The sequence below is a fragment of the Scardinius erythrophthalmus genome (assembly GCF_964197995.2).
Source record: "Scardinius erythrophthalmus genome assembly, chromosome: 11".
Classification (NCBI taxonomy): domain Eukaryota; kingdom Metazoa; phylum Chordata; class Actinopteri; order Cypriniformes; family Leuciscidae; genus Scardinius; species Scardinius erythrophthalmus.
The window spans coordinates 44,230,554-44,247,665 of record NC_138231.1 but is presented as its reverse complement, the minus strand read 5'-3'; the positions used below and the strand labels follow the sequence as shown (position 1 = coordinate 44,247,665).

The window sequence follows — 17,112 nt, the reverse complement described above, 5'->3', positions numbered from 1 at the left end:
AAGTCTTATTTAAAGGGCCCGGTAATTCCAATCATCGTTTATTTTCAGTTTTTCGAAATGTCTTTTCGCTAGACTTAAAAGGTACGCGCTTGTTTTGACAAGTTTTTTTTTTTTTTTTTTTACAATTTAGATTTATTCAAATACAGTTGAAATATAGACAAAGAGTATAGAAGTAACAAGAGGCGAAACTCCGTTGCAGTTTTGACAACAGCCACTAGGTGGCGCTTCGGTAGCGCGGCCGCCATTTTGGACTGAACCAACGGCTTTACCGTTAGCACAACTACTGTACAGCATTAACATTATGTCTGAAAATAATTGCAAACAAAGAAAACAGTGTTCTGCCATCAACTGCAACAACTACCAGTGTACAACCAATCAACTAGCATTTCATAGATTCCCCAAATATCCAGAGAGGTAAAGTAGAAAAGGTTTTATTAACTTTAAAGTGAGCTAACGTCAACGATAACAGGTGCTGTAACGTTAATGTAAGCTATCCCATAACCGCAGTAACAGTTTGCTAACGTTATGTATTTGGTCGAAATTGTCAAGACTCGAAATGGGCTTTTTAAATCGCATACTTTCAGAGATATATGAACACCTAACCTGGCAAATGACCGCTTTATTAATTCATTGTTATCACTAAATTAACCCTTTAACTGTCACCTTTTTTTCGCTTAACATGAAAATCACTATCCAAACTTAAATGGTTGTAACGTTAGTATGGTTGTAACGTTAATACTATGGTTGGTCTTGTTTTAATTTGTCAGATTATTGTTGAAGTGAAATAAATTATGAAAGTGAAACAGAAAAAAATTATATAAGTTTGAGTTTATTAAAATGTACAAATTTTAAAATATAATTATTTATATTTTATAATATATATATATATATATATATATATATATATATATATATATATATATATATATATATATATTACAAAATATATTTTACTCTAGAACTGCAAGAAAATGAAAGCAAAAAATCTGAACAAGTTGTGTTCCACATTTTAGGTTGATATGTTGATATCTCGCTCCCTCACCCTTTCTGCCGTGTGCTCTAACGTTACACGGTTTGGAGCTGCGCGCTCTTGCTCGCTCGCTCTAGATTCCGGGTGATTTTAGCTAATTTGCGGGCATCAGGGAGCCGCTATAAATATGCGGGAGACTCCCGGATCTTCCGGGAGACATGGGATGTCTGCTCTAGAGATATTAAAAACTAGAAACTACTTTTTAGTTCATTTAACCGCTTTTGAATTTGAACCGGTATAGTTCAATCCTATGACAGCTGTGTTGCGTTCAGTCCAAGATGGCGGAGCTGCAGCTCTGCGCATGGGGGAGTTTGTTGCAATGGAACGTTCTATTGAGTTTCGCCTCTTGTTACTTCTATACTCTTTGATATAGATCTGACTTTTATTTTGAAGTGCCGTCTGGCTTGTGCGCGCACCCGGAAGTGCCCGTGTGTTACTGACTACGGTGTCTTGGACTCTTCATTCGTCTTGGAAACAGAAATGCAGACAGACGTCTTGATCAGAAGATAGCTGGTCGATTATTAATATTATCATTACTGTGTAACCGACAGAAATCAGTCATGGCGAACGGTAAGAGCAGCTCTGACTCTCGCTCTAACGAGCTGTCATGTTAGTTTAAGAGACTAAATGATCATAACAACAACCTGTAACCTCGCGCTGCTGGTACTTGATCATATGAGGAGTTGGTTTATTATATGAGGTGATGGGTTATTATATGAGGTGTTGGGTTATTATATGAGGTGTTGGGTTATTATATGAGGAGTTGGTGTATTATATGAGGTGTTGGGTTATTATATGAGGAGTTGGTGTATTATATGAGGAGTTGGTGTATTATATGAGGAGTTGGTGTATTATATGAGGAGTTGGTGTATTATATGAGGTGTTAGTTTATTATATGAGGTGTTAGTTTATTGTGTGGTTATTGGTGCTGGTGTGTGACTCGAGATAGTGATGCTGTGTGTGTGTGTGTGTGTGTGTGTGTGTGTGTGTGTGTGTCTCTGTAGAGTCAGTGAGTGTGGTCTTCAAGATCTACTGCCTGTCCGTCATGACCCTGGTCGCCGCCACATACACCGTGGCCCTCAGATACACCCGGACCGTGTCATCGGACCTGTACTTCTCCACCACCGCGGTCTGCATCACGGAGGTCATCAAGCTGCTGCTGAGTCTGCTGATGCTGGTCAGGTGTGTGAGCCGGACACGTCTCCTCGTGTCGTGTGTGTGGTCTGGTCTGATGTGCTGTGATGTGTGTGTGTGTGTCGCAGGGAGACGGGGGACCTGGGCCGCTGCAGGGCCGCGGTGGTCACACACATCTTCAGGAGCCCCAGAGAGCTGCTGAAGCTGAGCGTGCCGTCGGTGGTGTACGCCATCCAGAACAACATGGCCTTCGTGGCCTTGAGCAACCTGGACGCCGCGGTCTACCAGGTATTATGAACATCTGAGGAAACACTGATTCTTCTATCATGAACTTGCTGTCGTTCCAAACCCTCTGTTGGACTGGAACACAAAAATAGACCTTTAGTAAGAATAAAAAAACACACGTCAGTCTTCATAATGCTCCTTTCAGCTGACGTCATCAGCGCTCATGTGGACTCCGTCCTCCCTGTGTTTCTCGTGGAATATCATGTTTGACTCAGATTATGGGAGATCAAGAACACGGTTTCATGTTGAGAAACACTTTCCGCCGGTTTAACCCCTAGAGGACGGGGACAGAGGTGTGTGTCCTGTCTGACTGTGTGTGTGTGTGTCAGGTGACGTACCAGCTGAAGATCCCCTGTACGGCGCTGTGTATGGTGCTGATGCTGAGCCGCTCTCTGAGCCGTCTGCAGTGGTTCTCCGTCTTCATGCTGTGTGGAGGAGTCACGCTCGTGCAGTGGACCCCGCCGACCTCCACCAAAGTCCAGGTACACCTGCCATCAGAACACAGGTACACCGCCACTTCACCTGCCGTCAGAACACAGGTACACCTGCCATCAGAACACAGGTACACCAGGTACACCGCAGGAGTGATGCGGCCCTCACCCGCCATCAGAAATACCAGCTTCCTAGTCCTAGTTTCCCTCTCACGTCGTATAACTACTGGGAGACTCGGAGATAACTCTGAAACCTGATTCCTGGGTTGGACGGGCCGATTGCCGCTATTGTTCTGGTCTTGTTGTTAATGTAGTGCATTACACTCACTCACCGGCCACTGCTTGATAACAGTCATGACGTAACACTCGTTCACTGAAATGACTGGTGGCCACATATGAGCTGATTTATGAGCCTGCAGGAACTCAGTCGATCCATGAGTGTTATAGACAGGGGCATTTCTAGGTTTTAAAAACATCAGGGGCTGGGGGTGGGTTACAAGATAACATGACTCAATAAAGAGAATAATATATATTGTAGGTTTATATGCAGGGGGCAGCCACACCAGCCCCACATTACCCCACAGGCACGTGCATTCAAATGTGAGGTAGTTAGGGGGGCTCAAGGGATTTCTCGGACCTACATACAGTGAGGAAAATAAGTATTTGAACACACTGCTATTTTGCAAGTTCTTCCACTTAGAAATCATGGAGGGGTCTGAAATTGTCATCGTAGGTGCATGTCCACTGTGAGAGACATAATCTAAAAAAAAAATCCAGAAATCACAATAAATGATTTTTTAACTATTTATTTGTATGATACAGCTGCAAATAAGTATTTGAACACCTGAGAAAATCAATGTTAATGTTTGGTACAGTAGCCTTTGTTTGCAATTACAGAGGTCAAACGTTTCCTGTAGTTTTTCACCAGGTTTGCACACACTGCAGGAGGGATTTTGGCCCACTACTCCACACAGATCTTCTCTAGATCAGTCAGGTTTCTGGGCTGTCGCTGAGAAACACGGAGTTTGAGCTCCCTCCAAAGATTCTCTATTGGGTTTAAGTCTGGAGACTGGCTAGGCCACGCCAGAACCTTGATATGCTTCTTACAGAGCCACTCCTTGGTTATCCTGGCTGTGTGCTTCGGGTCATTGTCATGTTGGAAGACCCAGCCTCGACCCATCTTCAATGCTCTAACTGAGGGAAGGAGGTTGTTCCCCAAAATCTCGCAATACATGGCCCCGGTCATCCTCTCCTTAATACAGTGCAGTCGCCCTGTCCCATGTGCAGAAAAACACCCCCAAAGCATGATGCTACCCCCCCCCATGCTTCACAGTAGGGATGGTGTTCTTGGGATGGTACTCATCATTCTTCTTCCTCCAAACACGTTTAGTGGAATTATGACCAAAAAGTTCTATTTTGGTCTCATCTGACCACATGACTTTCTCCCATGACTCCTCTGGATCATCCAAATGGTCATTGGCAAACTTAAGACGGGCCTTGACATGTGCTGGTTTAAGCAGGGGAACCTTCCGTGCCATGCATGATTTCAAACCATGACGTCTTAGTGTATTACCAACAGTAACCTTGGAAACGGTGGTCCCAGCTCTTTTCAGGTCATTGACCAGCTCCTCCCGTGTAGTTCTGGGCTGATTTCTCACCTTTCTTAGGATCATTGAGACCCCACGAGGTGAGATCTTGCATGGAGCCCCAGTCCGAGGGAGATTGACAGTCATGTTTAGCTTCTTCCATTTTCTAATGATTGCTCCAACAGTGGACCTTTTTTCACCAAGCTGCTTGGCAATTTCCCCGTAGCCCTTTCCAGCCTTGTGGAGGTGTAATTTTGTCTCTAGTGTCTTTGGACAGCTCTTTGGTCTTGGCCATGTTAGTAGTTGGATTCTTACTGATTGTATGGGGTGGACAGGTGTCTTTATGCAGCTAACGACCTCAAACAGGTGCATCTAATTTAGGATAATAAATGGAGTGGAGGTGGACATTTTAAAGGCTGACTAACAGGTCTTTGAGGGTCAGAATTCTAGCTGATAGACAGGTGTTCAAATACTTATTTGCAGCTGTATCATACAAATAAATAGTTAAAAAATCATATATTGTGATTTCTGGATTTTTTTTTTAGATTATGTCTCTCACAGTGGACATGCACCTACGATGACAATTTCAGACCCCTCCATGATTTCCAAGTGGGAGAACTTGCAAAATAGCAGTGTGTTCAAATACTTATTTTCCTCACTGTATGTGCATTTTAAGGTGTTTGAAGGCCCAAAAAAATTGGATAACAACAGCTTTAAAAGCATGTAAGTGGGCAGTAGCATAAATTATTTGTCAAGATAACAGATTCCTAAACATGAGAATGAGGATAAATTTTGAAATGAATGATCCTGATCCACAGTACAAAATGGAAATGCAGAACGTTTCTGCTTATTGTTGACAATACACAATCACATATTCCACACAGGAATGGCCTTAAATGAGAAATCTTTCAAGGATTATTTTGCATATAGATGTTAGGCTACATTTCATTCAAACACCAGTGCAATCTTTTGTTTGTTTATTTTATAAATATTTATACTTATATTTTGCTTTTAGTTTCTGTAATTAGCGAAGAACATCTGTGTTAAATAGGAATACATTGTAATAATGTTAATCAAGCTGACTAAATCATGACTGTGCAGCAGTTCACACTCACAATAAAAATACAATATAATTTAAAACAAAGACAAGCTCATTATACAAAGGAAATAATATTACAGACTAGACAAGTTGCTTATAGTTAAAAGAATGTCAAGAACGATCATTTAGGCTAGATGTATTTTCACTTTTTTGGTCACCAATTTTTTATTTTATAACACGAGTTAGTTTTGATGACTTTGCAATATTGATAAAATGTTAGAATATTAATAATGAAAAATGACGCAGCTTTAATCTCCCTTTTGGTTATTTCAATACTTAATTGACGTCAGAACACGACGTACATGCTCGTAGTTTATTTTGCGTGATACGGGGCGCGCCGCATTTGCGCGTGTTATTGAAGAGTGCGCGCCGCGAGCACACGGCTGATACGACAGGAGAGTTTTGCTGACATATAGCCTGACAACATCTGGTCTGACAGAGGACTGTGCGGCGCTGCTGACTGCGTTATTTATTCTTTTTAAATTGCTGTGAGATTTGTGTTTGCTGTTGCGCAAATCTCTGAGATATTCTAGGATCTAATCACTCACATGGTGCGTCTGCAGAGACAGATTTCAACAATCACTAGTCAGAGACAGCAGCAAAGCCAAAGCACAATGAAATAAGGCAACTTATGATTTCGGGGGTTAAAATAGGCTATTGTCCAGTTTCATATTTGTCAGTCAACTTTTCAAAAAACATTCATGGCTACACTCAAAACATTCGGGGCCGAAGCCCCGGCAAAATCGGCTGACGACGCCTCTGGTTATAGATATAGAGTGTTATAGATATAGAGTGTTAAAGATATAGAGTGTTAAAGATATAGAGTGTTATAGATATAGAGTGTTATATAGATATAGAGTGTTATAGATATAGAGTGTGATAGTGTTATAGATATAGAGTGTCTGTGACTGTCATATAGACCAAAGCATCTTCACCTGAAGTGATGATAGGGGTAGTCCACTTTAAAATGAAAATGATCCCATGATTTACTCTCCCTCAAGCCATCCTAGGTGTCCATGACCCTCTTTCAGACGGACACAATCAGAGTTATATTAAAACATTTCCTGGCTCTTCCCAGCTTTATAATGGGAGTGAATATAACTGAGTCTTTAAATCTCCTTTATAAATGATGTTTAGAAGAAAACTGATTCTTTAAATCTCCTTTATAAACGCTTTACAAGGCATAACTAGTCCTCACTTTAGATGAGCTCATAGTGAACTGACCACTACTAAACGCTTTATAACTCCCTGCATCTACTACATTTACTCACACTTTATAACTGATCTTATTAATCAATGACAATGCCTAAAAAAAAACTCAGAGGTGTTTTATTTTGCTCTATCTTCTGCATTTGTCAAGTCGGGTCAGAGGTCATGCGTTGGGTCAGAGGTCATGTTTTGGGTCAGTCGAGGTCAGTCTTCCACCGGAACTAGACTCGCGTACGTCCGTTACCAGAAGCCAGTGATTAAAGAATATAAAGTTGTAAATATATGTATATTTTTCTTCAGAAGGCCTTTATTAACCCCTGGAGGCGTATGGATTACTTGTATCATGGATGGATGCATTTTTTGAGCTTCAAAATCTCAGGCTCCATTCACTCCCATTATAAAGCTGGGAAGAGCCAGGATGTGTTTTAATATAACTCTGATTGTGTCCGTCTGAAAGGAGAGAGTCATACACACCTAGGATGACTTCAGGGAGAGTAAATCATGGGATCATGGCTTGAGGGAGAGTGTATAATGGGATCATTTACATGTTTAAGTGAACTGACCCTTTAGTGTGTGTGTGTGTGTGTGTGTGCTTCAGGTGGAGCAGAACCCGTTCCTGGGCTTCGGGGCGATCGCCGTGGCGGTCCTCTGCTCCGGGTTTGCAGGTATGATGCGTTCACTCGTGTTATTGATGGCTTCTGGCGTTAGGGAACATCAGTGACTCTCTGTTTCGGATCAGGTGTGTACTTCGAGAAGGTCTTGAAGAGCTCGGACACCTCTCTGTGGGTGCGGAACATCCAGATGTACCTGTCCGGGATCGTGGTGACCCTCATCGGGGTCTACGGGACAGACGGCGCACAGGTCCAGGAGAAGGGCTTCTTCTACGGATACACGCCTTGGGTCGGCTTCGTCATCTGTGAGTGACGTCGGCATCACCTTTACAGTCGTGTGTCAGTCACGCTAGTTTGAAGAAGAGCAAGACCGTATATGTTTAAATAGACGCTGCCAGCTCTAGAATGCCGGTGATGAAGTGGTCCGACTGGTTTCTCCTGTGTGTTCTTCTGCAGTTCTGGCGAGCGTGGGAGGACTGTATACGTCAGTGGTGGTGAAGTACACCGATAACATCATGAAGGGCTTCTCTGCGGCCGCTGCCATCGTGCTGTCCACCGTGGCGTCCGTCCTCCTCTTCGGCCTGCAGATCAGTGAGTGCTTCAGTCTCGTCCTCTCATCAGTATCTCTGTAAGACCCGAGTGTTTACGAGGCTCGTTCGCCTGTGTGTCGGCCCGTCAGGTCCTGCTGAAGCTCCACAATAAAGAGATGATGATACGTTTCATCTGTGTTTGATGATAGGAAATCCAGTCTCAAAACTGACCAGTGCATGGAATTTTATTTTTTTATGTATTAGTAAATGTTGAAATTAGGGCTGTCAGTTAACACATGCAATTAACTCAAAGTCCGGTAACACTTTATATTAACTGCACACTATTAATCATTAGTTAAGCATTAGTAAACAGTTAATTCATCATTTATAAAGCATTAATAGACATTAATAAGCAGTTTATAAATACAGGGAGCATCGTGTCGCTCTCTGCTCACTCACTCTCTGCTCTTTGCAGCGACGACATTCGTCCTCGGAGCACTGCTGGTGTGTGTGTCCATCTACATGTACGGACTGCCCAAACAGGACACCAGCAAACTGAAGCCCAGCACAGAGCGAGAGGACACGCAGAAGCTCATCTCCGTCTGACCCTGATCCACACACGACTCTCGCTGCTCAGCGCTGCACAGAGACTGACCCAGCAACACTACAGCAGGAGGGGGAGGAGGAGGAGGATGATGAAGGAGGGTGGAGGGGGGTTTATGGGGAAGAATGTGGGGTTTTCTCTATCTATATAAAATCATTTATACTGTAGGACTTGATGCAGATGGCGAGACACCGCCGCGAGGAACGAACACTGATGCCAAACCCACACACTGAACATCGGACAGGTTTATTGTTCAGGATATTTGATTAGATTTCCAGTGTCGTTTGCTGAAGTGTTCTTAAATATTTGCGTAAGCTGAGCGTGAAAAGGATCTCGACAGCTCTGGATCGCCGGCTCGGTTTAATCACAGAGCAAACGCTGAAAGATACGCCTCGTAATCCTGGACAATCGCTGTGTGTTTACGAGGCGGCTCTGATGGACTGATGTGTGTCTGCAGACGTGATGTTAAACGTGTCTGAAGTCAGGCTCTCATATAGTGGGTGTTTACGGCATCCAGGCCGAATCCCTAACCTAACCCCATTCAGACTCTGAACAAAGCGCTTCATGTGGGAACTTGGCAATCCGATCCACATATTCGTTTACATGTGCATTGCATTTATTTCGAACAAAACTGCATTTAGAAACAGAGAAAGTAATAATTTGAGTTTTTGCCTTGATGATGCATTCTGGGGGTCTTAATTCACCCATACACAAATGAAGCTCTTAAAAATGTCTTAAATTAAAGTCTTAAATGCATGAAGTTTTGACAATAAATGAAGTATTGTAAAGAAAAAGAATCTTTCTCAGTATTTTTGTCCTGTTTTCCAATTCAAATATCTAAACATCTCTGATACTTTTACTTGAGATGCAAATGTAAAATTAAGTCTTGATATAGTCTTTATACTTAAATCAAGAACAAATATCTGTCAACGACTTATGAAAACTTCCCACTGAAGTAAGATGATTTTTCTAAGTCCATTGGCAGATATTTGTTCTTGTTTTAATTGTAAACTCACTTCATTTTTATCCATTTCACAGAAAACAAGATTTCATATTTTATGCCATTTTGTATCTGTAATAAATGTATCTTGATTTAAGAATAGAGTTGTACTGGAAAACAAGACAGAAATAGTAAAGGAGAGCATCACTTCTGTGCAGTGTGATCAGAAGGAACAGTCAAATACATGTATATGATCTAGTGTTTGGGAGCAGTGATTAAAGCTACTTTTTTTGTAAAAATGAATTAAAAGTAATGGATATCAGTTGTCAAACTCTGAAGTGTTGCTAATACAACTCATGTTTCTCTTTAGACATTTACATTCAGAGAACATATTGAAGTATTTGTTCCCATCAATTTATCCCTTAAATATTCAGTACTTGACCTTAAATTTCCCTTCATAAAACCTGCATCAAGTTTTGTAAATGTCTGAAAAGCTTGTTTGGACAATCTTTCATCTCCTCCAGTGAACACCACAGCACTGCACAAGCTTTAGTTCTGATTAAGGCTTCACATGGTTAAAATGTTCCTGTTAAACACATGATTTATTGTTTAGATGAAGGGCTCAGTGTGATTGGTCCATCACCCGATTATTAGGTTGCATGTAAACGTGTGTCTTTCTTTTGTCCGTGGTGTGGGGGTGAAGGTCACGGCCCTGCGGTGCTGATCAGGGTTACATACTTCTCAGCCCATATTTTACATACATGATCCATACAGCATTATATTTGGTATATAGCAGTCATCTGTAAATACTTATATTTTCAGTTTCATTGGTTTTCTCGAAGTGATAACACACACGCTTACATGAGGAGAAACTTTAAACACTTTTTAACCTGTATATATTCACTTTGACACATCAGTTTGTTACTGTAATCATGGTTTGATATTGCAGTCAGAAAAGTAGAGTCTGATTTAGATGATCATTTGCTCCTATATCTGGCATTCAATGAAATATTTCAAGTGTTTAAAAGAGTTGTCTGTGGTAAAGACGAAACCGTTTAGCTTAATGGAAATGTGTCATGTTTGACAATCACTCAAGGACCACTTTTGGCATGAAATCACTGTATTTATGATACATTTTATAGAAATTCTTAATTTTATATTTGAGAAATTTAAATAGGGGCAATAGTGTTTGGAAACGCATATTTTTCCATAATTGGTTTTCTTTTTTCCATACTTATCCAGACCTGGAAATTACTCCAATAAAATTCCATACTTTTTCAGACACTTCTGCATGTAAACACATCCGATGCTTCTAAACCAGACATATCTCCTGTATAAAACCTGATGTTGTGTGTTAACCAAGAAATGAACAAACATTAAAGAAAAAGACTTTTATTACAGGAATTCACATTTTGTCAACTGGTGTAATACCCAGAATCCTCATGCCACTGGCCAGCACTGAGCGGACGGAGCTGAACAGACACAGCCGGGCCTGAGGAAACACACACCGTGAGCATCGGTCCAGCTGCTGAACAGTGTCTGATCGTGAGAGTGTGTGTTTACCTGTGCCGTCGCCGCTGGACTTCCCTTCACAGGCAGCTCTCGATGAGCCGACGCCACCAGGTGACTGAAAACACAGTAAAACTTCATCAGAGCAAACAATAACAGACCATAAACCCAGTAATAACAGCAACACTACACAATCCTTTCAGTCCTGGCTCTACACATTCTGTTAAAAGCCTCGTTCCTGATTTTTGTGCACATCCGATTGTAAGCTGATCATATTAACAAGTGAACAGCAAAACAATCACACTGCCTAGACACTGTCATGTTGTAAATAAGACTCCCTGTATGATGTTGTTTTTGGCGCATGCCTAACAACGCAATGACAGTGCCATAGAAACCAACAGTTGCGATACACGAGAGTGGACATCAATAATTTTAGATCAGATGCACAAATAATCAGATTTGGACTGATGGAGTGGACGTAGCCTGAGGGGGCGTTTACACGATGTACTAAAAACTGAAAAGTTTTTCCTTTGTGTATTTCATGTAAGTATTGTTTTCAAAAACTTGCACTTTGAAACCTGTTTTCAAAAGGTTGTGTTTTCAGAACGCCCCCATCCCTGTAAGAAATCTCAGATTTGATTGTAGGTTTTGCAAGTTCAACATGGGTTATAGGTCGAAAGTTGAATGAACGAGTACTTATGTCCTTTCGATTTCTTACAGGTTGAGCTGTTGTTGGCCATAACACGCTAGCATTCTGCTAATGAACGCTTATTGGTCAGTGAAGGACTGATTACGACCAGAGATACCGCTGGATGGCATCGTGTCATCCGAAGCGGGACCAGAAACAAACAAAACAGAAACTCTTCTAGGACGTGTATTTCCCTGTGTCAGCTGTGTTGTGTGTTTCCCTGTGTCAGCTGTGTTGTGTGTTTGCCTGTGTCAGCTGTGTTGTGTGTTTGCCTGTGTCAGCTGTGTTGTGTGTTTGCCTGTGTCAGCTGTGTTGTGTGTTTACCTGTGTCAGCTGTGTTGTGTGTTTCCCTGTGTCAGCTGTGTTGTGTGTTTACCTGTGTCAGCTGTGTTGTGTGTTTCCCTGTGTCAGCTGTGTTGTGTGTTTGCCTGTGTCAGCTGTGTTGTGTGTTTGCCTGTGTCAGCTGTGTTGTGTGTTTCCCTGTGTCAGCTGTGTTGTGTGTTTCCCTGTGTCGGCTGTGTTGTGTGTTTCCCTGTGTCGGCTGTGTTGTGTGTTTACCTGTGTCGGCTGTGTTGTGTTTACCTGTGTCGGCTGTGTTGTGTGTTTGCCTGTGTCAGCTGTGTTGTGTGTTTCCCTGTGTCGGCTGTGTTGTGTGTTTCCCTGTGTCGGCTGTGTTGTGTGTTTACCTGTGTCGGCTGTGTTGTGTTTACCTGTGTCAGCTGTGTTGTGTGTTTGCCTGTGTCAGCTGTGTTGTGTGTTTACCTGTGTCAGCTGTGTTGTGTGTTTGCCTGTGTCAGCTGTGTTGTGTGTTTCCCTGTGTCGGCTGTGTTGTGTGTTTCCCTGTGTCGGCTGTGTTGTGTGTTTACCTGTGTCGGCTGTGTTGTGTTTACCTGTGTCGGCTGTGTTGTGTTTACCTGTGTCGGCTGTGTTGTGTGTTTGCCTGTGTCAGCTGTGTTGTGTGTTTACCTGTGTCGGCTGTGTTGTGTTTGCCTGTGTCGGCTGTGTTGTGTGTTTACCTGTGTCGGCTGTGTTGTGTGTTTACCTGTGTCGGCTGTGTTGTGTTTGCCTGTGTCGGCTGTGTTGTGTGTTTCCCTGTGTCAGCTGTGTTGTGTGTTTACCTGTGTCGGCTGTGTTGTGTTTGCCTGTGTTGGCTGTGTTGTGTGTTTCCCTGTGTCGGCTGTGTTGTGTTTGCCTGTGTCGGCTGTGTTGTGTGTTTCCCTGTGTCGGCTGTGTTGTGTTTACCTGTGTCGGCTGTGTTGTGTGTTTGCCTGTGTCAGCTGTGTTGTGTGTTTACCTGTGTCGGCTGTGTTGTGTTTGCCTGTGTCGGCTGTGTTGTGTGTTTACCTGTGTCGGCTGTGTTGTGTGTTTACCTGTGTCGGCTGTGTTGTGTTTGCCTGTGTCGGCTGTGTTGTGTGTTTCCCTGTGTCAGCTGTGTTGTGTGTTTACCTGTGTCGGCTGTGTTGTGTGTTTACCTGTGTCGGCTGTGTTGTGTTTGCCTGTGTCGGCTGTGTTGTGTGTTTGCCTGTGTCAGCTGTGTTGTGTGTTTACCTGTGTCGGCTGTGTTGTGTTTGCCTGTGTCGGCTGTGTTGTGTGTTTACCTGTGTCGGCTGTGTTGTGTGTTTACCTGTGTCGGCTGTGTTGTGTGTTTACCTGTGTCGGCTGTGTTGTGTGTTTACCTGTGTCGGCTGTGTTGTGTTTGCCTGTGTCGGCTGTGTTGTGTGTTTCCCTGTGTCAGCTGTGTTGTGTGTTTACCTGTGTCGGCTGTGTTGTGTTTGCCTGTGTTGGCTGTGTTGTGTGTTTCCCTGTGTCGGCTGTGTTGTGTTTGCCTGTGTCGGCTGTGTTGTGTGTTTCCCTGTGTCGGCTGTGTTGTGTTTACCTGTGTCGGCTGTGTTGTGTGTTTGCCTGTGTCAGCTGTGTTGTGTGTTTACCTGTGTCGGCTGTGTTGTGTTTGCCTGTGTCGGCTGTGTTGTGTGTTTACCTGTGTCGGCTGTGTTGTGTGTTTACCTGTGTCGGCTGTGTTGTGTTTGCCTGTGTCGGCTGTGTTGTGTGTTTCCCTGTGTCAGCTGTGTTGTGTGTTTACCTGTGTCGGCTGTGTTGTGTTTGCCTGTGTCGGCTGTGTTGTGTGTTTGCCTGTGTCGGCTGTGTTGTGTGTTTACCTGTGTCGGCTGTGTTGTGTTTGCCTGTGTCGGCTGTGTTGTGTGTTTGCCTGTGTCAGCTGTGTTGTGTGTTTACCTGTGTCGGCTGTGTTGTGTTTACCTGTGTCGGCTGTGTTGTGTGTTTACCTGTGTCGGCTGTGTTGTGTGTTTGCCTGTGTCGGCTGTGTTGTGTGTTTCCCTGTGTCGGCTGTGTTGTGTTTGCCTGTGTCGGCTGTGTTGTGTGTTTCCCTGTGTCGGCTGTGTTGTGTTTACCTGTGTCGGCTGTGTTGTGTGTTTGCCTGTGTCAGCTGTGTTGTGTGTTTACCTGTGTCGGCTGTGTTGTGTTTGCCTGTGTCGGCTGTGTTGTGTGTTTACCTGTGTCGGCTGTGTTGTGTGTTTACCTGTGTCGGCTGTGTTGTGTTTGCCTGTGTCGGCTGTGTTGTGTTTGCCTGTGTCGGCTGTGTTGTGTGTTTCCCTGTGTCAGCTGTGTTGTGTGTTTACCTGTGTCGGCTGTGTTGTGTTTGCCTGTGTCGGCTGTGTTGTGTGTTTACCTGTGTCGGCTGTGTTGTGTGTTTACCTGTGTCGGCTGTGTTGTGTTTGCCTGTGTCGGCTGTGTTGTGTGTTTCCCTGTGTCGGCTGTGTTGTGTGTTTACCTGTGTCGGCTGTGTTGTGTGTTTCCCTGTGTCGGCTGTGTTGTGTGTTTACCTGTGTCGGCTGTGTTGTGTGTTTACCTGTGTCGGCTGTGTTGTGTGTTTACCTGTGTCGGCTGTGTTGTGTGTTTACCTGTGTCGGCTGTGTTGTGTTAAGCAGTATCTCTGGTCGTACGATGTGTGTGACGTCACTGACATTTTAAAAGACTTTTTAAAGCAAATAAGTGACTCTAAAAAATCTAATACCCAGCAATGTGTAATTTCTTTGCATCTCCTTTCAAATACAACATTCAAATTATTAGACAAAAATTATATCCTGAGAAAAGTGGATTTTGAGGGGTATAGCGCCATAGACCTTCATTCATTCTGCACTCGTCCTGTGAGCGCCCTCATGTGGAGCCAGAGTGGAACTGCAACCCGTTCAGAAGACGGAAGTTTACTGAAGTGGAACTTCTCCCCTTATTAGACATTCTCTGGTGCTAGGCTCTTAAAAGATGTGTATGTATCACAGCTAATATGTGATGCATTAAAGGGGGGGTGAAATGCTATTTCATGCATACTGAGTTTTTTACACTGTTAAAGAGTTGGATTCCCATGCTAAACATGGACAAAGTTTCAAAAATTAATAGTTTGAATGAGTATTTTTGTTCCAAAAATACTCCTTCCGGTTTGTCACAAGTTTCGGAAAGTTTTTTTCGAGTATGGGCGTGTGTGACGTCAGATGTGGCGGAATTTCCTTATATGGATCCTAAGGGCACTTCTCACGGAATAGCGTGGGCGCGCGCGCACTCGTAGACCAGAGCAAGAGAGTGAAAGCAGTACCCCATCAAAGCGCTGTGCTCGGCTTTAGGGAAGTCAGTGTCACCAAAGAAGTGGGTTTTTGGTTGCCAGGGCAAGACAACCCTGCACAGATTCCCAAAGAACCCAGCGTTAAGGGACCAGTGCATGGAGTTTGTTTTTCCAGAGCATCAACGGAGTTGTGCAAGACTGTTTGTTCCCTGCATTTTGACGATGATTGTTTTATAAACAAAGCCCAGATCGACGGATTTGCAGATCGTCTAATGCAGTGGTTCCCAACCTTTTATTGTCTGAGACCCCCTTTTTCCCAAGAAAATATTTTAGGGCCCCCCCTTCACATTTAATGATATTATCGCTCTTGTTGGCTAGCAGCAAGGATGACAAAATATGTTGTTTTCAAGCAAACGATAGGCTATGTTTATTACTATAACCAGATATGTTTATGCGCAAATAATAGCCTAATATTGAAAATACAATAACAAAAACATCAGTGGGCCATTTGTAATTTAAAAACGTAAGCCTAAGAGTAGCCTATAAATTGGCCCTATTTGAATCGCAATAAAAAATATCAGTATTCACACTGGTGTGTAGGTAAAAAAAAAAAAGAATGAATAGCCTATATAGGCTATTACAAAATTACTGCTGTCTGGACCCCAATACTTGCATGTTATTTGTGAGGCTTTATCAATAAGTGTGAGGATCTGCTGGTCGTGAGTAATTTGGTCAATGGTGGAGAGATCTTTAATAGGGTAAGACATCTTTATCATCCTCAAGGGTCAGTCTGGCCCATATGTATTTGGTTTTTAAGGCTGTCATGGTTAAAATCCCATTTTTGGTCAGCCAGGCCAGGGAATGGATAAAATTAGCTAATGTAATATGATCGTTCTCCTTAAAGCATGCATTCCTTTTTTTTTTTTTTGCGCTATAGCGATCGTTAATAAACATGCGTTTGAATAATGCGTCTTTTGGAGCCGGAATTACTTCTCTGTGTTTGGCTATGACGAGTCACGCAGGTCAAGTACCACTCCGCAGCGGCGGCGATCCGAACCAGTGTTAAATAGTCCCAATATAAACACTTATTATAGGTGTACCATAGTGATTCAGAATAAGACAAAAACACGGTTTGGAAGATGGATTCATGATGAACTCGCTCATTATTATATACATTTTGTACATTTTTAACATAGAAAAAACTACGGACGACTTGAATGCTCATAACTCAAAACTTTTCAAAATATGACGCGACCCCCCAGAGAGCTCGCCGAGACCCCCTTGTGGGCCGCGACCCCCCTGTTGGGAACCACTGGTCTAATGCTTAAGGATCGAGCAGTCACAATGATAAAGGTTCGCGTTGTGCGTTGGAACCGGGCGGTGAGTAAAACTGCTTCAAATGTCTCTGTGTTGTTAGCTCGGCGCGTTAGCACAGCTTTAGCTCCGCCCACAGGGCCCGCCTCCAGCCGCTCGTTTTTTTCCGGAAAGACTCGGTACAGCCTATCTTTCTTTTATAAATATCATAAAACTAAAGACTTTTTGGAGATATGACGGATGCAATACTACTCTATAGGTAGTCAAGATTAACAGGAGATTGAGTGAAAATGAGCATTTCACCCCCCCTTTAAGAAAGCAAGGCATGCAGTGCAGAACCAGCCCAAGGCCTTCACCACACCCAATCCCCTGCGCTGATGAGGACGAGCTTCACTGAAACAAGATGATTGACAGGGCAATTGTGGTGTGGTAGCTTGCCTACTCTTCTGCTACACACTTAGAAGTATTAGCTCAGTGTGGTGCAAGTAGGCGAACGGATGGTCATGTGTACCTGAGGGTCATGAGGAAGTTGACCAGGTGTCTGGGCTGCAGGTCATTGGCCGACTGA

At 43.3% G+C, this 17,112-nt stretch overlaps 2 protein-coding genes across 3 annotated transcripts in view; one reads left to right on the top strand and one right to left on the bottom strand.

Annotated features, from left to right (window-relative positions):
* The first annotated feature begins 1,054 nt into the window (after positions 1–1,054).
* On the top strand, positions 1,055–9,948 carry slc35a1 (solute carrier family 35 member A1). Its single transcript, XM_081378807.1, has 8 exons — positions 1,055–1,600; positions 2,035–2,212; positions 2,293–2,452; positions 2,779–2,931; positions 7,373–7,439; positions 7,514–7,690; positions 7,842–7,976; positions 8,391–9,948. Exons 1-8 carry the CDS (start codon positions 1,591–1,593, stop codon positions 8,519–8,521), a joined length of 1,011 nt encoding a protein of 336 aa, XP_081234933.1. The 5' UTR covers positions 1,055–1,590; the 3' UTR covers positions 8,522–9,948.
* An 889-nt stretch (positions 9,949–10,837) lies between these two features.
* rars2 (arginyl-tRNA synthetase 2, mitochondrial) overlaps positions 10,838–17,112 on the bottom strand; it is a 35,013-nt gene continuing 28,738 nt past the window's right edge. For both annotated transcript variants that reach the window (XM_081378806.1, XM_081378805.1), the window contains 3 exons: positions 17,056–17,112; positions 11,023–11,086; positions 10,838–10,951 (listed from right to left, as the gene is read on the bottom strand). The exon at positions 17,056–17,112 is cut by the window's right edge and continues 18 nt beyond it. In XM_081378806.1, the coding sequence (XP_081234932.1) occupies positions 10,865–10,951; positions 11,023–11,086; positions 17,056–17,112 (208 nt within the window). In that variant the 3' untranslated portion in view covers positions 10,838–10,864. The remainder of the gene's footprint in view (positions 10,952–11,022; positions 11,087–17,055) is intronic.